The sequence below is a fragment of the Scyliorhinus canicula genome, chromosome 21, assembly GCF_902713615.1.
Source record: "Scyliorhinus canicula chromosome 21, sScyCan1.1, whole genome shotgun sequence".
Taxonomy (NCBI): domain Eukaryota; kingdom Metazoa; phylum Chordata; class Chondrichthyes; order Carcharhiniformes; family Scyliorhinidae; genus Scyliorhinus; species Scyliorhinus canicula.
In genome coordinates this window covers 16836839-16862321 of record NC_052166.1, presented here as the reverse complement: position 1 = coordinate 16862321, position 25483 = coordinate 16836839, and the positions used below count along the sequence as shown (strand labels likewise).

General features: G+C 45.7%; 2 protein-coding genes across 9 annotated transcripts in view; one reads left to right on the top strand and one right to left on the bottom strand.

The window, feature by feature from the left end:
- Positions 1 to 2636: 2636 nt before the first annotated feature.
- On the bottom strand, positions 2637 to 6570 carry tmem203 (transmembrane protein 203). 4 transcript variants are annotated; one of them, XM_038781621.1, is made up of 2 exons: positions 6479 to 6570; positions 2637 to 5567 (listed from the first exon to the last, which is right to left on the bottom strand). In XM_038781621.1, the coding sequence occupies exon 2, from the start codon at positions 5443 to 5445 to the stop codon at positions 5035 to 5037; it is 411 nt and encodes a 136-aa protein (XP_038637549.1). In that variant the 5' UTR covers positions 5446 to 5567; positions 6479 to 6570; the 3' UTR covers positions 2637 to 5034. The 4 variants fall into 4 exon arrangements, with proteins under 4 accessions (XP_038637549.1, XP_038637551.1, XP_038637547.1 ...); XM_038781623.1 differs by having other exon boundaries at positions 6510 to 6560; XM_038781619.1 differs by having other exon boundaries at positions 6457 to 6540.
- A 17-nt stretch (positions 6571 to 6587) lies between these two features.
- ndor1 (NADPH dependent diflavin oxidoreductase 1) overlaps positions 6588 to 25483 on the top strand; it is a 67875-nt gene continuing 48979 nt past the window's right edge. For 2 of the 5 annotated variants that reach the window (XM_038781618.1, XM_038781614.1), the window contains exons 1-6: positions 6588 to 6661; positions 14157 to 14220; positions 16852 to 16986; positions 17953 to 18030; positions 20679 to 20776; positions 23902 to 24000. In XM_038781618.1, coding sequence (XP_038637546.1) covers positions 16852 to 16986; positions 17953 to 18030; positions 20679 to 20776; positions 23902 to 24000 — 410 coding nt within the window. In that variant the 5' untranslated portion in view covers positions 6588 to 6661; positions 14157 to 14220. Of the gene's footprint in view, positions 6662 to 8153; positions 8587 to 14156; positions 14221 to 16041; positions 16108 to 16851; positions 16987 to 17952; positions 18031 to 20678; positions 20777 to 23901; positions 24001 to 25483 lie in introns of those variants that run through there. The other 3 variants (XM_038781615.1, XM_038781617.1, XM_038781616.1) reach the window with 3 other exon arrangements.

The following is a 25483-nucleotide window of genomic DNA, read 5'->3' as shown; positions in this document are numbered from 1 at the left end:
AAACATGCAGTGACTGGAATGTGATAACCGTCTATGTTTGCAAACAACTAAAACAGGGCAGCATGTTGGCGCAGTGGTTGCACTGCTGCCTCACAGTGCCAAGGACGTGGGTTCGATCCCTGCCCCGGGTCACTGTCCGTGTGGAGTTTGCACATTCTCCCAGTGTCTGTGTGGGTTTCACCCCCACAATTCAAAGATGTGCAGGATAGGGAGTGGCCACGTTAAATTGCCTCTTAACTGGAGAAAAAACAATTAGTTACTCTAAATGTATTTTTTTAAAAAGCAAACAACTATCACATCATAACATTTCCAAACAAAACACCTCACCCCACTTATATTGCCTGCAATCCCAAACTATAGAATCTAACAGGTCCATCTGTGACAAAGGGCATGGGAAGCCTTTGTGGAAGGGTCATTCAACATCACTGCAAGGGATCGTTTGAGATAGCGTCATACAGGGAAGTGTTACGTTGGGCTAGCTAACTGTAATTGAGGTGGGAAGGAGTGGGCCAGGTGCCATTTTAATGCTGGAACGCGAGTCCAAAATCAGCTCAGAGCAAATTGATATTCTCTTCCCACTGATGGCTGTTCAATATCTGATCAGCTTAAGCTAAATACAGCCCAGGCGTTCTTGCAACAACAGAAAAAAAAGCAAAGCCCAATGTCATAGCAATGTTGTTGGAACACTCTAAAAGATCTGACCTGAGTTCATGAAACAGTCAATGAGCTTATCATAGGATTTACAGTGCAGAAGGAGGCCATTTGGCCCATTGGGTCTGCACTGGCCCTTGGAAAGAGCACCCTACTTAAACCCGCGGCCTCCACCCGATCCCCGTAACCCACCTAACCTTTTGGACACCGAGGGGCAATTTAGCATGGCCAATCCACCTAACCTGCACATCTTTGGACTGTGGGAGGAAACCGGAGCACCCGGAGGAAACCCACGCAGACACGAGGCGAAGGTGCAAACTCCACACAGTCATCCAATGCCAGAATTGAACCCAGTCCTTGGAGCTGTGAGGAAGCAGTGCTAACCACTGTGCCTAAATACATTTATAAAATCTTTAATCAAGCTCCTCAGCAACACCACAAAGAATTTCACAAATGAGGAATTATTGCAGTTGTGACAGGAAAGCAAACAGGTCAGCCATTTTGAACAGAGCAGGGTCCGACAAACACCAAAGAAATGGCTTGCAATTCTCTTTCAGTTGCTGCGGATTGAGGAAGGAGTGGTGAGCACGGGTAAGTGAAATTTGTGCTTTTCAAATTGTGTCTTAGGATCTTCATCACTCACCTGAACAGGAAGACAGGACCTTGCTTAAACATCTCAGGTCAGCCTCAAGTCCTGCAGTGGAGTTTGAACGACTAACCTGCTGGCTCAGCCAAGAGTGCCATCAACTGTGCCAAGCTAAGGCGTATTCAGTGCCTCTGCCTCTCCAGGTTAGGTTACAGTCTATGCACACAAACAGAGAAACCAATCTCACAGGACAGGCCTAACATTCTGCTATGGAAGAACTTGAATCAAGGTCATGTGGTTTGGTCTCAAGAGAATGGAGCACATAGTGAGCATTAGGCAAACCCAGAGCTGATATAAGCACGGCCAGGTACACAATGCAATTCTCTATTCTGCCCCAACAGCAGCCTAAAAACAATGCATTCCCACTGCATCAGTGCAAATGTTTCCACTTCATAAATTAGGAACTTTTATGTTTTAGCCCCATAAATACAAGCAACAGCGATTTTCTTACAGCTTGATACAAACCCTGGTCCCAGACGTGAAAGGACAGCACACTAAATCACAGCACTAACTGCTCCCCAGGCTCTCTGTATTTGTATAATTTTCAATTACCCTCAACCCCCCCAATTTTCAGACAATTATTTTCTCTGGAACTTCAAGTGTTCTTCTCACCAAGTGTATCTTCAACTGTCATGCTTACTTTGACCCGACCAACATGTGGTGTGGGATTTCCGCACCCTCCATATTGTTTCTTCTAAAGACGCGCTCAGCCTTTGCTCTGCAATTTGTCTTAATACTGGCAGCTTTCTCAATGGCAATGCCACATATGAGCCGGTGTCTCAGTGCTACATCCGCTGACTGGGAGGGTGTCTCTGTGAACGCCAGGCCCACCCACGAGGCTTCGTAACAAAAGTGCTAAAAAGGACAAATTTCAGATCAATGTGATCACTCTGGACTGGGAAATTCCAGACTTGGGTATAAAGTACAATTGAGAAACACTTCTCAAGATGAGCACTTCACACAACACAGAACACTTGGGAAACTTGAACAAATGGGTTTAAAATACTGAACTCGCCATAAAGCAGTAACATCTGATCAGCTGAAGCTCAATACAGCACAAGTGTTCTTGCAATAATAAGGGGGAAAAAAAATCATTGTCGCAGCAATATTGGTGGAACATTCAAAAAGGTCTGACCTGAGTTCATGAAGCAATCAGCACAGCCAAAAGAAACTGGAAATTGATTGTGACGGCTGATCAATGATAAATGAATAACTGTGCGGAAAACTGGAGAAAGCTACAGCAGTGGCAAATTCCTGACATTAATAGCAACGAGCTCGAAGTAAAAGGGTGGCATCGGGACTGAAACGCTTCTTCTGGAAAAATGAATTGTAAATTCAGTTGAAGTGGAAACAAGTTACTCTTTAATCACTGATTGAACTAAGTTTTGATACTCGAGGGATTTGTTGAAAACGTACAACCAAGAATCATGTTTTTGAGAAGTGTGTGTATCCAGTCTGATTTGATCTAACAAAGGTACACGCCAGATACTAGAATGCCATTCGTCGTCATAGAAACAGCCAGAGAAGGGATGCCCTGCTGGACAGAGATTAGTCAAGTTTCAATCTTCAGACAAAACCATTAAAGAGATCAAGTTCCAATACCTTAAAAGATTCACACACATCGCCTCCTGGCCTTTTGGCGAGGATGAGCATGAGGTCAGGCGTAATGCCTGGATCTGGTATGTCTCTCTTGTGGGGACCATTAATTGGATTCAATTTGAATTGGTTATTAGAGCAGGCAAGGGGCTGGATTAGCAGTTTGCCCCTATCCACCCTCTGAGCTCTGGCTTTGTAACTCTGATAAGGTAATTTAAAAAATGATGCACACACAAAGGTACGAACTTGAATAAAATTAGGTCATACTCCAGCAAATGCCATCCAATCTTTACTGATAACCTTATCAGCTAATTGACAGACATCTAGCTGGGCAAACCAAAGACAGGGTCCTCCAGGCAAAGAGTCAATTAGAGACAAAGAAAGGGTTTACCCAAAGATAAACATCTCCTTAAAAGAGGTGCCCAGAAAGTTAGCCTTTGTTCTAACCACTTCTAACAATATCTCTCTCTCTCTCTCTCTAAGCATGTCCTTAACTTATGCTCCTTTACTCTGCCATGTGCTCTCTTCTTTGAATCACCTCGAAGTATCTTCTAAGATTACTACGTTTTGTACTGGCCAGTTGGCCGAATTGTTTGATCAAAGTATAATAAATCGTGTATCATCAGCCGCACTGCCTAACATTAAAGTCAAAAGTAAACTTCTACCATCGCACGGAATCGGTCCTTTTAGTGAGAGAAAACACAAGGATTCATCAATATCAGGATTCCATCAATCTCTCAGAAAATCACGCATAGGAAGTTAAGATTAAAAGTAGGCTTCAGCCGAAGCTGAGTTCGAGGTTAATTGGAGATAACTGAACCAGGACATTCTCTTCTTCCTAATTATATTTCCACGATAAATTCATCTGTCCACACATTTGTAGTGGGACCGCCAATGTAAACTTCGTGCAGCATAATTACTCCCTCCCAGTTTGGCACCAACACCTTCCCTGGCAGGAGGATGTGACTGCAGTGGCAACTTTACGTGGGCAGCTTCCAATACAAATTTATAATGAGCAAGTTAGTTGGAGAGTGATGATAGAGATCGCCTGAAAACAGGTGAATACCACTCATTGTGTTGCAATGGCTTCAACATGGGAATCTTGAATTTAAATGAAGTCCCTGGATATTTTAAGTGGGCACCAGAATCATCCAAGAAGATTCCCTTAATACTGAGCGACATAAATTGAGTTTTACAGCCCGTTTCATAGACTTGGCCCAGTCACACATTGCAGAACACAGAATTCACAGTACCCCCAAAAACCTAGCACAAGGATATCTAATGCCACTCTTTTAAATACATAAAACTTCAGGTCACGTTAATCATTTGAAAACAGTCAGAAAACAGTTTTGAAACCGAATCTCAGCTGCAAGATGTTTCATTACATGGTCCTGGATCCCAGCCAGGTGGCCTTTTTATACAGTGAAGGATTGGAGCTATTGGGCAAACATCACGGAAAAGCAGAAACACAGAAGCAGCTAAACTAATTTCTAAACATAATTGTAACTGTGATTTGGATTTCTGCTTCCTTGCACCACATCTGGTCCAACAGGAACCTTGCTAGCCATGAAGAGTTTGATATGCTCTTTGCTTACCTCAATAACCATCTGCACAAATTTTCCTAAGATCTGCAGGACTCAAAAACTCCACAATATCACCACATCATGGACAATTTGAATAACTACTGCCCAAAAACAACCTCGCGAGTAACATAAGAGTCAACCTGCGTAAACAGCCATTTGTCCAGCTCATTAACATGTCTAGCTGGGAGAACGGTCACAATTGTGAGGGATAACCGAATCCTTCTTCTCCATGGGGCTTGATTAGAGCAGCTGGGCAGAATCCAACCACTTCCCCTCAGCTTGTCCCCACGACCGGAGCTGAACATTAGCAGTGAACGCACAACCTCCTTCTTCCACTTTTATTTTCTCCCCAAGTGCTTCATATTTCCACCCACAGAAGCCAGCCAACGGAGTTGAAAGGTTGGTCATCTTGCACTTCACAGCTGCTTCATTAAAACTCAGTAGAGCAAGACAGTGCAAAGACAGGAATATTGTATTAAACCGAATTGACCCCCCCCAAAATTCACAAGAATGTCTATGTCGGACAATCGGGAAGCCTGGGGTGAGAGGTTTCAGGGCTCAGTTGACTCTGCAAGCTCGAATCATCAACAATTGGAGGAGAATGAAGACTGGGGACATTATGAGGCCGTACCACAGCTGAGAGCTTCCGCCTTCCAGCTTCTGACACAACAGCATCTCAAATACGAACTTGAGGCTGAGGACTGTCAAAATCCAGAACAGCCGCATGACGGCCAAACGTTTCTCCCCGTCCTGGAACAGGCGGATAGATACGATCATGGTGAAGTAGGTGCTGAGCCCGTCAGCGGTGAAGAGTGGAATGAAGGCATGCCACCAGTCCAGCTCATCTGCAAAATTGTCCACCTTCACAGCAAGCAGTACAGAGAACACCAGGAAGGCAACCAAGTGCAGCAGCATTTCAAATGTGGCAAATCCCAGCCACTGTACCAACTCACGCAGTGAGAACAACATGTTGGTGCCAGTATTACACAGGCCTCAGCAAGGGGACCTGCCTCAGTCAATGGGAACGAACAAGTTACACCAGTTGCTCCTGATTCCCCAAGCTGATCTGTCTCCAGAAAATCAGCACACATCTAAGAGAAAAGAGAGAAACATTCAAATATTATGCTATCACATCTGTCATTCCTAACAATAACTGTATTGCAATCATGAGGTTTCTAAGATTATGTTTTTAGGACTGTTTGACCTTAAGGGAAACCAAAGGGTGCCATGTGGAAGTCTGCCTGAGCGTCTCCGACCTGTCTTTCAGTCAATGGCTGGGTCCAGTTCAGTATTGATCAATGGTAACCCTAAGGATGTTGATTGTGAGGGTTTCAGCAATGGCAATGCCATTGAATGTCAAGGGGCAATGGTTAGATTCTCTCTTGTAGGGAGATGTTCATTGTTTTAAAATTTTTTTAGAGTACCCAATTCTTTATTTTCCAATTAAGGGGCAATTTGACATCGGCAATTCACGGACCCTGCACATCTTTTTGGGTTGTGGGGGTACGACCAACGCAGGCACGGAGAGAATGTGCAAACTCCACATAGAGTGACCCGGGGCCAGGATCGAACCAGGGTGCTCGGCACTGAGGCAGCAGTGCTCACCACTGGGCCACCGTGCTGTCCCTTTTGCCTGGCACTTGTGTGGCGTAAATGTAACTCATCAGCCCAGATATTGTTCAGATCTTGCTGCATTTTGACATATTCAGTGTCTGCGGAGTCGCAAATGGTGCTGAACATAGCACAGTCATCAGTGGGCATCCCCAATTCTGACCTTATGATGGAAGGGGGTTCACTGATGCAGCAGCTGAAGATGGTTGGGGCTAGGGACACTCCCCTGAGGAACTCCTGCAGTGATGTCCTGAGGGGGGGAAGGTTACACAGACTGGGTGGCAGGGGGCCAGACTCTGATTTTTCTGGAGACAGATCAGCTCCTCCCCATGACACTGTCCCGGGCATTCGGACCCGCTCTGCCCTCACCGGCTGCCAGACCCGCTCTCACCCGGACCCTCGCCCCGTCCCCGGACCCTCACAATCTCTCTCCCTCCGCCTCCAGGCTTTTTCTGAATTCTGGGCCGCGCCCCCGGACCGCGCAGCCGCAGTTCCACCTCTCGCGAGAACCCGCACAACCCGGAATCCGGCAGCCAGAGGGTCGTAAAATCCCTGGAGCTGTGGGACCGACTGAGTGAGTGAACTGGAGAGAGGAACCTTGCTGGGAATGAGAGATAACCGGGAATGGAGAGATAAACTGGGGATGGAGAGAAACTGGGAATCGGAGAGATAACTGGGAATGAAGAGAAAACTGGGAATGGAAAGCAAACTGGGAATTGGAGAGAGAACTGGGAATTGGAGAGAAAACTAGGAATGGAGAGATAACTGGGAATAAGAGATAACTGGGAATTGGAGAGAAAACGAGGAATAGAGAGATAACTGGGAATGAGGGATAACTGAGAATGAGGGATAACTGGGAAATGGAGAGATAACTGGGAATTGGAGAGAAAACTAGGAATGGAGTGATAACTGGGAATTGGAGAGAAAACTAGGAATGGAGATAACTGGGAATTGGAGAGCAAACTGGGAATGAAGTGACAACTGGGAATGAGAGATAACTGGGAATTGGAGAGAAAACTGGGAATGGAGAGATAACAGGATGGAGAGGAGAGGATCCATGTGAGAAATTATTAGCAATAGTAACAGGATAATATTGAGAACTTCAACAAATGATAAACAATTCATTTTACTCCAGTGAGAAAGGAGTGCTCTCCATAGTGACGGCAATATTGAGGAGGATTCGAGTACAGGAGCAGGGATGTCTTTGTTTTTCTCTCCTTATCTGAGGAAGGTGTTCTTCCTGTAGAGGGAGGGCAACAAATGTTTACCAGACTCATTCCTGGGTTAGTGGAACTGACATATGAGGAGAGATTGAGTTGGTTCGGATCATATTCGCTGGAGTTCAGAAGAATGACGGGGCATATTGAAACCCATAAAATTCTAACAGGACTAGACAGATTAAATGCAGGATGGCGCTGAAGACCAGAACCCAGGGTCACAGCCTGAAGATACGGGGTGAACCTTGTAGGACAGAGAGTAGGAGCAATTTCCTCACCCACAGAATGGTGATTTTCTGGAATTTGTTACCACAGGAAGCAGTTGGGGCCAAAACATTGTCTGTTTTCAAGAAGGAGTGAGATATAGCTATTGGGCTAAAGGGATCACATGAGATGCAGGGGCTGCTGTTTTCTATGTGATAGTGAAACTAGAAGGAACAATCAGGGATTTATATTACTGTAGAGAGGAAAACCAATGTAATAAGTAGAGGAATAACAAGGAGAGTGAGATGAAACCCACCCAGGTTGAGTGTAAATGAGGTATTACTGAAGGAGAAAGTGGATGGCACAGAGGTTCAATATGAGAGTGGTGATGAAGGCTCTCACTTTAATTACTTATGCAGCATGTGAGAAATTGTGTGTTCAAGAATACTGTGTAATTACTGCCCTGATGAATATGCTTTTATTTGTATAAATCACATGATTGTAGAGTGTGTATTTTTGCTATAGTTATTTTGGTAGTGTTTGTATTTGTTATGAGTTTGAAGTTACCATGTGAAGGATTGTACACATTGTGACGATTATGAGGTTGCTGTTCTCACTGGTATATATTATGGTGAGAAATTATGGTGAGAAATAATAATTATATTTAAGAATGTATGGTCTTTTAATTGTTAATCATCATGGGTGTGTTCATTATCAGTCATTGTGATCAGTATACAACACAGGGTGTTCACTTTTGAGAAGAATTGCTGTCGCAGTGAGTCAGTAGTTACAGCCCTAAAAAGGGTGTTTCAGTAGTTAGTATATAGCATAGTATTTGACGGTTTTAAAATTGGGGATCACCCTTATAGGAGAGAGATCAGGAGAAATGTTCTCTCTGAGGGTTGTATGACTTTCAAACGCTGCCTCAAAAGGTATTTTTAATATTTTTAAGGCCGGCCAAGGTCGATAGATTCTTGTCAGGGCAGGGAATCAAAGGTTATCGCAGGTGGATGGGGAATCTGGAACTCAACACAAACCAATCAACCATGATCTCATTGAATGGCGGATCAAGCTCGAGGTTCGAGTGGCCTACTTCTCCTAATTCATTTGTTTGTATGCCCGAATAACTAGTGTGGCTACTATACTGGGAACATTGCACAAGTAACTACCATGCTTGTGGATGGCTTTGTTGTGGAGAAATTACTGCACTAGTGACTGGAACTAGTAATAGAAGTGAATGTGTATTTGAAATTTCTCCATACCCACAAGAATATGGTACAACATCAGTGTTTGCCCCTTACTGGCTATATCTTTTACCAACTGCCTAGCCCAAATTCCCACTGAGACAGTGGGCTGGATTCTCCGTTTCAGGGACTATGTCCCCACGCCAACGTGAAAACTGTGGTCTTTTACGCCAGAAAAACTGGCGTCAAAAGGCCACAGGTTCACAGCTTTGCAGGGGGCTAGCAGGCAGCTGTCTTGGAGCTCACAGCTCCAGCTGCAGATACAGCCACCCGCACCTCCGGGTCAGCGGCCACACTGTGCTCCATGGCGGACTCAGACTGCGGACCTGGACCGCGGAAATAGTACTCTCGATCGGCCGCGCGCCCGATCCGGACCGCCCTGCTCAAAAATAGCCCAGCCCTGAATGAGGCCCCCCGCCACCGCCCTCGGATCGGCCCGTCCCCGAACAGCAGGACTATGAGTGGTCCACGTCAGGAATTTGGCCGGTCGGGGGCAGAGAATAGCGGGGCGGGCACCTGGCAATGGCCTCCGGTGATGGATAATCGGAGTATGCCGCTTTCGAGGAACGGAGAATCGCTGAACTGGTGCCGGTCCCGATTTCATGCGGGGAAACTGGATTCTCCGCCCCGTCGCCGAACGCTATTTCGGGGCCGGGGTGTGGAGAACCCAGCCCAGTGTGCCCCATGCCAGCAAATCACTCCTTGTCTCACTGTCCCTCGTTCCTCTGGCACTTACTCCTCCTTTGAGTATGTCAGTTTCTGCTCACCCCTTTGCCTTTCCTTGGTGATTTCCTTCTCCATCTCCGCTCCCCTTACCCTCTCTGGGTTCACTTCCCTCCTGTCCACTCTCCTTATACGCTCTTCCGACCATATTCACAGCCATGGTTCAAGAAGGCAGCTCTCCACCACCGTCTCAAGGGCAATAAAGGATGTGCAGTAAATGCTGGCTTAGTCAGCGAAGCCCATATTCCATGCATGATGAATGTGAAAAAATCTACCTTGACCTTGCACCCTCCATGGCCTCTCCCAAGGTCCTGATCATTAGACAAAACCTTTGCTTTGTATTTCTTATCATCTCTATCCCCTTACCCTCCTCCAGCCCCGGTTGTTGCTACATTTAATTTTGAGATTTAGAAAAATTCCTGCCCAAGTCGCTTATAATTGCGTTTTCAAGCTGTCAACTGTCGAGCCTTTGGCTTCATATTCCACAGTGCTCCACCATCCATTTGTTCAACTTTTCCAACTTTCTCCTTGTGTTCACTTTTGATGCCCTGGACCCTATTAAAACCTTACTCTCTCCCATCCCAGCCTTTTCTCTTGGTACTCCCTCAAGTTCAACAGGAGCACATAAGTATAACTGGAACAGAAGTAGTTGAGCCATCCAGAAGCAGATCTGTCTTGACCATATCGAGTATTGTGTTTCACTCTCCTCTGCCAATATTGGACACAACTTTAGAATGATCCCTTTGAGCAGACATAACTCTTAACTCCCTATCCCCAATACCAACCATCTCTCTCCCTTCGCTGCCAGGATGCGACTTTGTCACTAAAAATCAGACTGTTCATTTCGCTGCTACCCAGGTACCTCTTGCCCACCAAGCCCAAACTTTCTCCAAACTCCCCCTGCACATGTGCACATGCACCCATGTCATAAAAGAGTTGCAGCACAGAAGAGGGCCATTCAGCCCGTCAAGTCCATGCTGGCTCTCCACGAGGGCAATCACTTTCTTCTTCGCCTTCTAAATCATCAGATAATTATCCAATTCCCTTTTGAAAGCCACAATTGAGTCTGCCTCCATCACACTACTCGGATATTGTGTAAGAATTTGGACTTTATTTATTAATAGGGCTGCCGGTTTCTTTAATCAATTTGACTTTGTATCCCAGGTCTTACTGAGCTGATTTATAAGGTGCAGACAAATGATGGAGACAATTGGGTGCAGTGAATCAAAGTAGAATTAACAAAAGACAGTGAAAACCATGTGGATTAACCCTTAAAGGCCACAGGTCCTTTGAGTGCTAACAACAACGGTCAAAGTCTCTCTCTTCATCCCGGTTTGAGCTTTGCCTTTAGGAGTAACGTTACCACAGGAGTGATGGCGGCAAGGTGGCGCAGTGGTTAGCACTGCTGCCTCACACCGCCGAGGACCCGGGTTCGATCTCGGCCCTGGGTCACTGTCCGTGTGGAGTTTGCACATTCTCCCCATGTCTATGCGCGTCTCACCCCAACAACCCAAAGATGTGCAGGGTAGGTGGATTGGCCACACTAAGTTGCCCCTTTGGAAAAAATTAATTGGGTACTCTTAAATTTATTTTTTAAAAAGGAGTGATGTTGATGACCACCCTTGCTGTCTTGAAACTTTCAAGCTTTATCCCTAATTTTGAAAGACCTTGGGCCGTATTTGGACATTTATATTTACCCTTTCAATTTGACAGAAGAGAGGTCACCAGCTTTATCCCCTCACCCACGACTCAAGTCACCTAATCTGTAACTGATAAACAAATGCTCATTCCATATTCTCAATGTTATCTCTAGGAGTTACATGAATTACAAATTGCATTCCCATAAACCAAGTTCATTCTTATCATAAAATTATCTAAGAACTAGTCATTAGTGGCAGGGTTAATTGGTGTCATTTCGAGGTGAAACAGGAAAGATAAGTAAAGAATGTGTTTTAAATGACTTACTCTATTGATTATCCTAAAACGATCAATTTCTAATTAAAAGTTAGGTGTTGGTATTAGTCTTTATCACTATAGGGAAGCATTCAGGTTGAGGGTCAGTTTTTTTAAGCTTTGAGTGTAGCTTTAATACGAGGAGGTGCTGTGAACACTCCAGGCAAGTTAACTCTCATCAGTAAGCCAATTCCCTCAGTACGAACAGCCTTGAGTCTCACAGCTGTAATTTCCAGCAACTGATCAATTTAACCGTTTAATTACCCCTCTCAGCAGGCAAAATCTTAAGCTCGTCTATTAAAGTGTTGTTAATGTCAAATCCTAGAATGTTCGCCTTAATTCATTTAAATCCTAAATTTAGTGTATTATAAATGTCATGTTATCATAACTACTTTCTCAACCTCCCTTACCACCTTCAATTATCTGCACAGATACCCTCAAGTCCCTCTGTTCCTGTACCCGCTTTCGATTTGAACCCTAGATTATGTTGCCTCCTCACTCTTTCTCCCAAAATGTAGCACTTTTCTGCATTAAATTTAATCTGGTATTGTCTGTCCATTTCACCAACCTGTTGACATCCTCTTGGAGTCTGTTGCTATCTTCTTCACATTTCACAATAATTCCAAGTTATGTATTGACTACAATCTTTAAAATCGTGCCCTCCACTCCCAAGCCTAGGGTTTTTTATTCATTCATGGGCTTCCCTGACCAGGCCAACACCTATTGCCCATCTCTAGTTGCCCTTGAGCAGATGGTGGTGAGTTGCCTTCTTGAACCGCTGTAGTCCATGTGGCGTAGGTTCACCCACAGTGCTGTTAGGGAGGGGGTTCCAGGATTATGAACCAGCGACAGTGAAGGAACAGTGATGTATTTTCAATTCAGGATGGTATGTGTCTTGGAGGGGAATGTCCCGGTAGTGGTGTCCCCATCTGTCTACTGCCTTTGTCCTTGTAGATGGTAGCAGGTTTGGAAGATATTGTTGAAAGAACCTTGTAGCTGCTGCTCCTGAGTGTTGGTGGTGGAGGAAGTGAATGTTTCTGGATGGGGTACCAATCAAGTGGACAGCTTTGTCCTAAGTGGTGTCGGGCGTCTTGAGAGATTTTGAAGCTGCACTCCAGGCAAGTGTGGGTTTTCCATCACATTCCTGCCATGTGCTCTGTGGGTGGTGAATAGGCATTTGGGAATCAGGAGGTGGTTCCTTGCTGCAGGATTCCAGCCTTGACCTGTTCTTGTAGCCATGCTGTTTTTATGGCTAGTTCAGTTTCTGGTTAATGGTAACCCCTGGGATGTTGATAGTGGAGATAGTAATGCCATTGAATGCCAAGGGGCGATGGTTTGATTCTCTCTCATTGGCAATGGTTATTGCCTGGCACTTGTCTGATATGAATGTTACTGGCACTTATCAGCCCAAGCCTGGATGTTGTTCAGGTCTTATTTTATTTGGACATGGACTGCTTCAGTGCTTGAGGACTCCCGAATGGTGCTGAACATTGTGCAGTTATTAGCGAACATCCCCGCTTCTGACATTATGATTTGAAGGAAAGTCATGGATGAAACAGCTAAAGATGGTTGGGGCTAGGACAGTACCCAGAAACCCCCGGCTGCAATTAAAAAAAAAATGTTTTATTCTCTTTTTTCACATTTTCTCCCAAATTTACACCTACCCAAAATAAACAATAAACAGTAACGAATACAGTGTTAATCCCCATATCAACAACAATCCCATCCTCCCACCAAACCCCCAAACATTAGCCCGCATGTTAACATAAACAAATAACAAAAAGAAATCAGGAATCACCCATAATCGCCATTAACACATACAGTGCCCCTCCCAACCCCCCCCCCCACTAATGTTCGATGTTATCAAATTCTTGAAAGTGCATGATGAATAATGCCCATGAATTGCAGAACCCCTCCACCCTTCCCCTCAGTTCAAACTTAACTGCTCAAGAGTTTCAATCTTCAAACTCAACTGCTCAATCGGCATTTCCCTTGACCCTGCCGAAGTGTTGGTGAAACTGCCTCCAAATTCTCAATGAAGCTATTATTATCGGACTCCCTGAGTATTTCCCCGGGGATGTTCTAGATTGTTGACCTCCAACCACCACAACAACAACCATCTTCCTTTGTGCCAGCTATGACTCCAACCAGCAGAATGTTTCCCTCCCGATTCCCATTGACTCCAGTTTTGCTTGGGCTCCTTGATGCCATACTCAATCAAGTGCTGCCTTGATGTCAAGGGCAGAATAAAACTTCACACAGGACTCCAGATGCCTTTTCACCAAGGCTCTATGCAATTGCAGCAAGACATCTTTACTTCTGTATTGAAATCCTCTTGCACTAAAGGCTAACATACCATTTGCCTTCCTAATTGCTTGCTGTACCTGCACTCCAACTTTCAGTGACTTACGGACAAGGACACTCGGGTAACATTTGGACATCCCTCCCCAATCTCTCAGCATTTAAGAAATATTCTACCTTTCTATTTTTTCTACCGAAGTGGGTAACTTCACATTTTTTCATATTATATTCCATCTGCCATGTTCTTGCCCACTTGCTTAGTCTGTCTAAATCTCCTTAAAGCCTATTTGCATCCTCCTCACAGCTCACACTCCCTAATTTTGTCATCAACAAATTTGGAAATATTTCCCTATGTGGCTGCGTGTCTTTCCTATAAGTATTACAAATACTAATTTCTTAACCAATAACTTTTTATTTACTCTGTTAGTGTTTCCTGAGATGCGGCCTCTTTTCGGATAGATTCTGAAGTTGACTCTGCTAATTTGTGAAAGGTAATTGAACAACACTCTTCACTCTGTAGCTGTGACTAAATCTGTGCCCTATTAATAGTGTTACATTATGATTTGGGTATTTTGTACTAATCAGTGCTAATTGTTCTTTAGGCCATCTATCTGCCTGATGTCACAGCCATTCTTATGTATCAACAGACACCCTTGGATAATATAAAATAAAAATGATTTTAAAATGAGTGTTTAATAAAATATAGAGAATACAATATCTTACTGTTGTTGATGTTTGTAATCCGTTCAGGGTTCAGTGCTGACGCTTTTGGGGTTGTTTCACTGCTCTAGATATTTTCACTGTGATGTACAGGTATCTGCCATTTAAAATGCATTCTTTGTTTTAGCACAGTTTGTGCACGAGGAACATTCACTCAATGGCGTTCCTTCAATTGCTGTTTGAACCCGGTTATTGAGCATGCCCAGTCTTTTTCATAAACAAACTGCCACTTTGCATACTCGCTCGCTGCGGCCCTCCTGCTCGCCCCTTCCTCCAGCTTGCGCCTTCCCTCCTGCTCGCTCCTTCCCTGCGTCAATGCCTTATGAATTACATTGTTCGGGTTTAATAACAGTTGCTTTGTTAAACAGGTAATGGGTATTTGTGCACTTCGCCGGGGGTTGGTTTAGCTCAGGTGACTGGACAGCTGGTTTGTGAGGTAGAGCGCGGCCAGCAGCGCGGGTTCAATTCCTGAACCGGCTGAGGTTATTCATGACCCTTGCCCCTCACCTGAGGTGTGGTGAACCTCGGGTTAAAACACCACCAGCCAGCTCTCCCCCTCAAAGGGGAAAGCAACCTATGGTCATCTGGGACTATGGTGACTTTACTTACTTTTACTTTACTTTATTTGTGCACCTATAAATGAGAGCTGTGGCTCTGGTGATTTGGAGTAGTATTGAGCGTGAATCCCGCCGGTCGGGCGCCATTGGCAGCAGCACCCTGGGCGATGCTTCGGGCCCCGATGGGCCGAGCGGCCGTCCATTTTTGGCCAGTCCCACCGGCGCGAATCACTCAACTCACATACCGGCAGGACCTGGCAGGTAAGTCAGCGGGGGGGATCCGACCCTTGGGGAGGGGGGGGGTGGGGCATGGTGGCCTGGCCCGCGATCGGGGCCCACTGATCTGCGGGCGGGCTTGTTCCATGGTGGCACTCCTTCATTCCGCACCGGCCCCAGTAGGGCTCCGCCATGGCTGGCGCGGCGAAGAGGCCGGCCGGTCTGCGCATGCACGGAACCACGCCGGCCGTTCCGCGCATGCGTGAGATCACGCCGTCCCTTCGGCGCCAGCTGGAGCGGCACCAACACCTCCACCGTCCACCTGGCCCCCCATAAATGCGGAGAATTATGCACTGTTGACGCCGGAGTGGTTGTCGCCGGTTTTCCCGCCGGCGTGGGGACTTAGTCCCCAGGAGGGAGAATCCCGGCCATTGTGTCTTAGCTTTAACTTTACCAACCCTGGCATTTGCCAACCCTCCCGCTTGCCACCTCTTGCACTCATCGCTTTCCTCCCTTGACTCTCCCGCTTGCCAATTCCCACCAACTGCCCCATTCCCCCCCACTTGCAGCCCCTCTCACTCACTCGCTCACTGAAAGGGTTTGGGAGAGGGAGATGGCAAACGAGGGGAAGTGGGAGAAGAAAGGAATGAGCAGGAGGGTCGGAGGGTGGAGGTGGCAAGTGGGAGGGTTGGGACGGCAAGCGGATAGCGGGAGTTTGGGCAGGAAATGGCAAACAGAAAAATTGGGGAGATGAGTGGTAAGCAGGAGGATCGGCGAGCAGAAGAGGCGAACAGGAACGTCAGGGAGGCAAGTGGTGAGCAGGAGGATTGGAGGGGGAGGCCGCAAAAGGGAGGGTTGGAGACCAGGAGCGTGGCAAGGGAAGGGGTAAGTGAGAGAATTGGGGAGGAAAGCAGGAGAGTCAGGGTGGGAAATGGGGAGCTGGAGTGTTAGGGCAGGAAAGGCGAGCAGGAGAATCAGGGAGGCAAGCGGTGAGCAGGAGGTTTGGGAAGTGGGAGAGTTGGGGTGGGGAGGGGTGATGCAAATGAGGTAAATAGAAAGAGTTTATAAGTTATTAAGAGTTTTTTAAGTTGTTAAGAGTTTGTAACTTAATAAAAGGTAGTAAAGGTTTTTTTGGGCCTGTTAGTATCAACACAGCTGGTAACTTTTTAGTGTAAAAATGACAGGTCGGGATTATAACCCCCATTTATTACATATTTTCTTATATGAAAGTGATTTTTGTTTTGCATGCTTTTTTTTTAGGAACACGTTAGGACTGCTAAATGCGGGATAAAACAAGTACATCTTTTAAAAAAATAATTTCGAGTACCCAATTAATTTTTTCCAATTAATGGGCAATTTAGCGTGGCCAATCCACCTAACACATGCACATCTTTGGGTTGTGGGGGTGAAACCTGCGCAAACACTGGGAGAATGAGCAAACTCCACATGGACAGTGACCCAGAGCCAGGATCGAACCTGGGACCTCGGCGCCATGAGGCAGCAGTGCTAACCACTGCACCTCCACGCTGCCACCCTAAAACAAGTACATCCGATGACAGCTCAGGGATATGCAGGCTCCATTTTACCCTATCCCAGCCCCTCTCACTGTGCTTCACTATTTCTTTGTAGATGGTTGAACGGAAGCTGCTGGTGTTGTTTGGGAGTCAGAGCGGCACCGCTCAGGATGTGGCCGAACGCATCGGGAGGGAAGGAGTACGGCGGCACTTCAAATGCAGAGTGGTGCCATTGGACAGTTACGCTATAGTGAGTATTGATGGTGGTGATGGCGCTCGATTGGGCCAACCTTTCACTCTCTCTCTCCTGTTCTGTGGTATTACGATATATCAGAGACAGACGTGCAGGGAAAGAGTGTCGTACTAGAATGATAAAATTGGTTGTGCTTTGGGGCATCCTGAAGATGAAAACAATTCACGGCCTCTGGCATCCCAAAGCATTTTACAGCCAATGCAGTCCTGGACTGGAGTCCGTGTTATAATGTAGGAAACGCTGCAACCTCTCACAAATTTACACATAGCAACCGCTCACAAATAGCAATAAGATAATGGACGCCAAAGATAGTAATCTCTGGATCGCGCAAACCCTGCTGTTTGTATCCAAGTCCCAAGTCTCGTTTGCCCATTCACCCCTGTGCTCGCTGCTCTCTGCTGCCTCCCAGTTTGACAACACCTCAGTTTTTAAATTCTCAACCTTATTTTCAAATCTCTCTGTAGCTCTCCCCAGTTCCATAACACTCAGATCTCTGCATTCTTCTTGTTTTGGCCTCTGGAGCATCCTGATGCTCTACCATTCACGGCCTCACCTTCAGTTGTCTAAACCCTGAGCTCTAAATTCCCTCCCAAAACCTCTCCACCTCTAATTCTCACTCCTACTCTAAAACGCTTTTAAAAATCTACTTTTGACCAAGTTTTTGGTCAAGTTTCCTAAGATCTCCTTGTGTGCCTTTATGACCAGTTTTGTTTGATAACATTCTTGTGACATGCCTTTGGTTATTTTACAGTGTTAAAAGTGCTACAGAAATATAGATTGTTGTGGTTGCAGTTTCTGCCGATACTCTTGAAGTGCAGCTGAATGGTATTTACCCACCGGAGCTTTGACTGACATGGGAGAGTAGTGCCTGCAGTCCTACCTTGCTTGCCTGCAGTCACCATCTGTACTCCAGCTGTGGCCGGTTCCTCTGAAGTTCTAACTGTCCTCTTTCCTCCTGTTCAGGCTGACCTGATCCAGGAGCCCCTGGTGGTGTTTGTGTGCTCTACCACTGGCCAAGGCGAACCTCCAGACAACATGAAGGTACAGTGCCACCAGCTGAAACCACCTCTCACCAACTGGTGGAATAGGGGGACGTGGCGGCGTAATGGCATTACCAATAGACTAGTAATCCAGAGACAGGGTAATACAGGGTAATAGGGGCTGGTTTAGCTCACAAGGCTAAATCGCTGGCTTTTAAAGCAGACCAAGCAGGCCAGCAGCACGGTTCGATTCCCGTACCAGCCTCCCCGGACAGGCGCCGGAATGTGGCGACTAGGGGCTTTTCACAGTAACTTCATTGAAGTCTACTCGTGACAATAAGCGATTTTCATTTTTCATTTCATTTTTCATTTCATTTTCATACTTTGGGGACCTGGGTTCGAATCCTGCCACGGCAGATGGTGAAATTTGAATTCAATAAAAACCTGGAATTAAAAGTCTGATGGTGACCATGAAACCATCGTCAATGGGGCTGGTTTAGCACACTGGGCTAAATCGCTGGCTTTTAAGCAGACCAAGGCAGGCCAGCAGCACGGTTCAATTCCCGTACCAGCCTCCCCGAACAGGCGCCGGAATGTGGCGACTAGGGGCTTTTCACAGTAACTTCATTTGAAGCCTACTTGTGACAATAAGCAATTTTCATTTCATTTCATTGACATAAAAACCCATCTGGTTCACTAATTAACTTCCTTTGGGGAAGGAAATCTGCTGACATGTGGTTCCAGACCCACAGAAATGTGGTGACTCTTAACTGGCACTTCGTTCAGAGCAGTTAGGGATGGGCAACAAATGCCGATTTTTGTCAGCGATACTCGCATCGCATGAAAGAGTAAAGAAGAAAAAAAAAGGACCTAAAGAATCTTTTGGACTAAATTAAAGTAGAATACGGCATTTACAGGGTTATAATTCGCTTGAATGAGGGCGGCATGTGGCGCAGTGGTTAGGACTGCGACTGCGGCGCTGAGGACCCGGGTTCGAATCCTGGCCCCTGGTCACCATCCGTGAGGAGTTTGCACATTCTCCCCATGTCTGTGTGGGTTTCACCCCCACAACCCAAAGATGTGCAGGTTAGGTGGATTGGCCATGATAAATTGCCCTTAGTGTCCAAAAAGGTGAAGTGGGGTTACTGGGTTATGGGAATAGGGTGGAGGCGCGGGCTTGAGCTGGGTGCTCTTTCCAAGGGCCGGTGCAAACTCAATGGGCCGAATGGCCTCCTTCTGCACTGTAAATTCTATGATTCTATGTATAATATCATAAAGAGTACAATTTCCTTGTCCTTATACAGCGTGCAATCCTGGTGCAATCAGAGCTGAATATGACTCCTGTCCATATGTTATGTAGAGACTGAAACTAGGCTATCCCTCACTCGTGTCAGTGTGAGGGAATTATAATGTGAAAACCAGTGGCGTTAGTAAGAGAGACACTGATATTATCCACCATATGACAGACTGGAATAGTTTGGGGATGGGAGTGGGGGGAAAGGGGGTTTAAACTGTCAAAAAAGGGGCCTTGACCGTACATACATGTAGCTGCCACCATTTTGATGACAGTGGGTGGCAAGGTCTGTGACTATCCCATCTTGGACAGCCTGGACTTTTCAAAATATATTTCCATCAGGCCCCAACAATGCTGGTCACGTTTCTCAGGGCTTCAGAAACTCAGAGTGAAAGGGAGGCAGACGTCACCAGCGCTAGAAGGTAAGTGTTTTTATAGCACTGCTTGTGGTCCATGTGTAACAGGAATGCTGACCCTTTGTGGGAACAATTCACCTCATGCCACTCCCACACATTTTCTCCACACCTTGGCGCATTCTTCCTTTTCAGTTAATAATCCAATTATCTTTTAAAAGCCACAGTCTTAGGCTGTGCATTCCAGATTCGAACCACTTGCTGCTAAATGAAGTTTCTGCTCCTGTCCCCATTGCTTCTTTTGCCAATTACTGTAAATCTATGCGCTCTGATCCTCGCTCCTTCCACCAATGGGAATAGTTGCCCCCTATCCACTCTGTCCAGCCCCCTCATGATTTTGATTATCTCAATCAAAACTCCTCTCAACCATCTCTTCAAGGAGAACAGTGTCAAATTCTCCAATCTAACCTCAAAGCTGCAGTTCCTCATTCCTGAAACCATTCTCGTAAATCTTACTGCACCCTCTCTAATACCTACCCGCCCTTCCTAAAGTGTTCTGCCCTGAACTGGATGGAATACTCCAGTTGAGGGTGAACCAGTGTTTTATAAAGGGAGAGTCTTTCTGTTTCCACTGTCAGTTGTGGTCTTGCTCTGCAGCCCCTGCCATAATCTGCAAACTGCCCACGTCCTCATGCCTGGGCAATAGTCCTATGAGTTTTTCCGCCTGCCAGCAGCTAGCCCATCAGTCACTTTAATCAATTGCCAGGTGGCAAACAGATCGAAAAATCTTGAATGATACTTGGTATTTAAATTCATCAGGAACTGCGTCCCAAGCCTTGCTGGGTTCCTCAGCAATAGTTTTAGCGATTGAGTCTGGACAATCAAACCTGAATCATCATGTTCAAAGAAAGTAATGATATCTCCCACGTGTATTGTCACACCCCATCACTGTTTTCCCCCTCCCCACTCGGTCCACAATTTTTCGCTGTCCCTCTCCCCACTCCCCATCCCCACTGACAGTGGCTGAGTTTGATCGAGATGATCTCTTTCTTTGCCTTGTAGAAGTTCTGGCGGTTTATCTTTCGACGCGACCTTCCTGCAACCTCCCTCTCGCTGATGGATTGTGCTGTCCTGGGTCTTGGAGATTCCTCCTACCCTAAGTAAGTTGAATGGTGAGTTTGTGGAGAGTGCGCTTAGCCACCAATGATCATTTTTAAATGATTGTGAAGCTTAAAATCTCTGGTGAATGATTGGTCAATGGCCGTCAGCCACAGGAGGCCATGAGAGGAAACACATCAATGTCTGGGCACAGTCTGTCAGTCACAGGTGTCCTGTTTCCCCCAAACCACGGACAAGGAGTTTTAAAGAATCATGCTGTTTGAGATAGTTCTGTGGGCTTACACAATGAGTATCTGAAATACACATGAATATCTTGGTTTGATTTCCTGTCTGTGATGCATTCATAGAATCACAGAACTTACAGTGCAGAAGGAGGCCATTCGGCCCATCGGGTCTGCACCGGCCCTTGGAAAGAGCACCCTACCCAAGCCCACATGTCCACCCTATCCCCGTAACACCACTTAACCTTCTTGGACACTGAGGGCAATTTAGCATGGCCAATCCACCTAATCTATACATTTTAGGACTGTGGGAGAAAACCGGAGCACCCGGAGGAAACTCACACACGTACGGGGAGAACGTGACAGTGACCCAAGCTGGGAATCAAACCTGGGACCCTGGAGCTGTGAAGCAACTGTGCTAACCACTATGCTACCGTTCTGCTATTCGCTGGGATAGTTACGCAGTTATTAAGCCTGTTGGATAGAGAAGATTCAAATCTGTCATGATTGCTCGCCAGCCAGTGACCACTCCAGGAAATGCATGGGTGGATATTAGGGGTGAATGGGCTACCTACTGCAGCCAATTAACCTGTCAGTGCCCACTGTTAAGGCCGATGCAGGATACTGGGCACTGACCACTAGCTGGAGAGCAGTCCCTTAGCAGTAAGTCTGCCCTTTTTGGAGACAGGTGAAATGGGTCTGGACCAAGATAAATATTGACTAATTTTTTTTCTTCCTCCCGCTGTCAGTCCAGCTTTTCATCTCCATCTCCACAGACAGGCAAGTTCTTAGCTTAACAACTAATTTAAAGGATGACCATAGTGGCTCTCTGGCGAGCAGTGCACTCAGTCCCCATTGTAAGAGTCCTTCCTGTTTATTTCTTTCGTTCCCATTTCTTTTCTTTTTTTTAATAATTTTGGTCCATGGCCCCAAAATCAGGATGTGCCTTTAAGCAGAAGACTCAAAATGAAGCAGTCAGCTTGCCAGGACACTTGTGTTCCCAGGTTTTGTATTTTGGAAAAGAGAAACCAGACTCCTCAGCACCGAGTGGCTCTTAGGAACCAGGTCGTGGAGGGCGTCCCTTCGATTAGTTGACTGGCAACCAGTGGTTTGGCCAGGGACAGTGTATTGTCTGACAATGTTCAGTGATTGGTTCCTGCGTGATGCTTTCTTTCTCTCTCTCTCTCTCTCTCTCTCACGTTCCTGTTGCTGAAGTGAAAAAACTAATCCAGGGAAGATTATGGCAAACCACTTTCACTATCTCTATCCCCATTTCCCTAACCATGTGGGATGCAAACCATCTGGACCAGGCAACTTATCACTCTAAGCAGAGCCAACCCTTCCAGGACATCTATCCTCTCGATTTTCAACTCATATTTTACCAACTCCACTTCTATCAATATTTTGGCAGCATCCTCTTCCTCAGTAAATACCGATACTAGTCCTGTGCCTCTAAACAGTTTCTTTGTCCCTGATGGGCTCCAGCTACCTCCTTTCACATTATTATTTACATGGTGGTAGGTCAGTTTTGAATTTCCTTTTATGCTAACTCCAATTCTATTCTTATATTCTCTCTTTGGCTGACTTTTCTCTTCATATCCCCACACGTTATTGTATTCGGTCTGCCTCTCACTTGAAGAATTCACCTGACGTGCATCACGTACCCACGTTTTAAAATTTCATTTTATTTAATTATATTTTACATTGATTTATTTTTAAAATTTCATTGTTGTCTCTATCTCCTCCATCACCTTGACTGTAGCTGAAAAATCTCTTCTTTGAAGATCACCCTTTGTTGCAATAGAGTTATTTTCTGTCAGTCTTTGGTTCCAATTTAGTCAGCCTCTCATCTCATTGAAGTTCGCCCTCTTCCCCGTTCTGCATTAGATTTTTCTTTACTCTTCTCCATTGCTAATTTAAACCTAATTATATAGTTCCCACTTTTGCTCAAATATTCCCCCACAGACACTAGGTTCATTGAAGCCACTTTCTTACCAAGCACCAGAGCCTCTTTTTAAGTTGGATGGAGAACATTCTGGTGAAATAAATTCTCCTGAACATTTTTTTAGGGATTCCTCCCTTGCCCTTCCCTTTACTCCATCATTATCCCAATTCATATTTGGGTAATTAAAGACCCCTCATATACAGTTCTAGGATATTTTGACATTCAATGGCATTACCATTGTTGGGGGTTACCATTGATCAGAAACTGAACTGGACTAGCCACATAAATACTGTGGCTACAAGAGTAAGGCTAGGAATCCTGCGGTGAGTAACTCCCTGACTCCCCAAAATGTGTCCACCATCTACAAAGCACAAGTCAGGAGTGTGATGGAATCATCTCCACTTGCCGATAAGTGCAGCTCCAACACTCAAGAAGCATGACACCATCCAAGACAAAGCAGCCCACTTGATTGGCATTCCCTCCACCACCAATGCACAGTGGCAGCAGTGTGTGCCATCTGCAAGAACTGCTGCAGGAACTCTCCAAGGCTCCTTACGCAGCATCTTCCAAAACCAATGATCACTACCATCTAGAAAGAAAAGGGCAGTAGATACATGCGAACCCCACCACCTGGAGGTACCCCTCCAAGTCACTCACTACTCTTACTTGGAAATATATCACTGTCGCTGGGTCAAAATCTTGCACTTCTCTCCCTAACAGTACTGTGCGTGTACCTACACCACATGGGCTGCTGCGGTTCAAAAGGCAACTCACCGCCTTCTCAATGGCAATTAGAGATGGGCAATAAATGCTGGGCTAGCCAGTGATGCCCACATCTCATAAATGAATTTTAAAAAATGATTTCCTTGCAGACTTATTCATAATGGAACTACGACACCACAAGTGACCAACTTTGTTTGAATTTGAATAACTTTAAGTGCCTTGCTTTCCACAGGGCCTGCTTTTCTGTTTTAAATTATTTTTTTATGGTAAATTGAAGGTTTAACTTTGTTGCCAAGAAGCTGGGTAAGCGCTTGATTCAGCTGGGAGCCAATGGACTGCTGCCTGTGGGATTGGGCGATGACCAGCACGACCTGGGGTAAGAGTGCTCTCTGTATCTTTCAAGCATGCTTTTGGTTAACAGAGCAGGTTGGCCACCACATGTTGAAAATATTGCACCATGAGGGTGAAGGCCCAGCGTGTTCTCAAATCTGCCTCATCACTCAGCCATTTCTCCCTCATAAGAACATAAGAACTAGGAGCAGGAGTAGGCCATCTGGCCCCTCGAGCCTGCTCCGCCATTCAATTAGATCATGGCTGATCTTTTGTGGACTCAGCTCCACTTTCCGGCCCGAACACCATAACCCTTAATCCCTTTATTCTTCAAAAAACTATCTATCTTTACCTTAAAAACATGTAATGAAGGAGCCTCAACTGCTTCACTGGGCAAGGAATTCCATAGATTCACAATCCTTTGGGTGAAGAAGTTCCTCCTAAACTCATCCCCGATTCCTATCCCATGTACTTTGAAGGCTACGGCGTGGCTACTTTTATGAGTTTAATTAAATGCACTTTGTAAAGTTTCTGACATTGAAGCCTAGAAATGATTATTAATGGTCCATTAATGGTATTAATGGACCAACACTTAATGTCTTCATGTGGCATTCCTCTCTCCATGGTCACTCACTCCCTCACCTTTCATACTGGGTGCTGGGAGAGGCACTTTGTGTCATGTGGGAACATGAGCTGCAAATACACAGTGATAATGAAACTAAAGTCGCGATGCACGAGCAACAGAATGGGAAGCCTTGAAGTGTAATATCAGAATGATAGTAATTCTCTACAAAGCTAAAGCTTGGTATGGGGACATTGGTATTGCTTTGCACATGTTTTACTGCCCTACTCCTTTGGTCATACAAACTCAGGATAGACTAAACACAGAACCTCACCAAAGCACTATGTGGCTTATAAATAAACCAAGGCCATTATTTAATGACAGCTCCTCATAGACATGACCTTTACTGTCCTTGCTCGTCATGTTACACAAACTGTTCAGTTGAATGCCAGCCTATAACCTGCTATCTTCTTTTTTTAAATAAATTTAGTGTACCCAATCATTTTTCCAATTAAGGGGCAATTTAGAGTGGCCAATCCACCTACCCTGCACATCTTTGGGTTGTGGGGGCGAAACCCACGCAAACACGGGGAGAATGTGCAAACTCCACACGTACAGTGACCCAGGGCCGGGATTCGAACCTGGGACCTCAGCTCCGTGAGGCCGCAGTGCTAACCCACTGCGCCACCATGCTGCCCTTATAACCTGCTATCTTAACCAGTATTCTGCATCGTTGATTAGATTCCTGCCTGCAGCTTGCTCCATTCTTCCTCACATGAACTGCTGAGCCCCATCTGAGTTGTGTTCATCAGTAGACACATGGGCCTTACCTCCTATCATTGTCCTATTTAATTAAACCTGTCCATTTAATATAATTTGTTCTGTTTTCTGATGAAACCCTCACACCAGAACAGTTTGCAGAAGGGGTGTATAGACTACTGCTTAGAGGCCACATTGGGCCTGTGTA

Bases quoted from the DNA above. Each gene is read 5' to 3' on its own strand.
- tmem203 (XM_038781621.1), bottom strand. From the start codon at position 5,445: ATGTTGTTCTCACTGCGTGAGTTGGTACAGTGGCTGGGATTTGCCACA.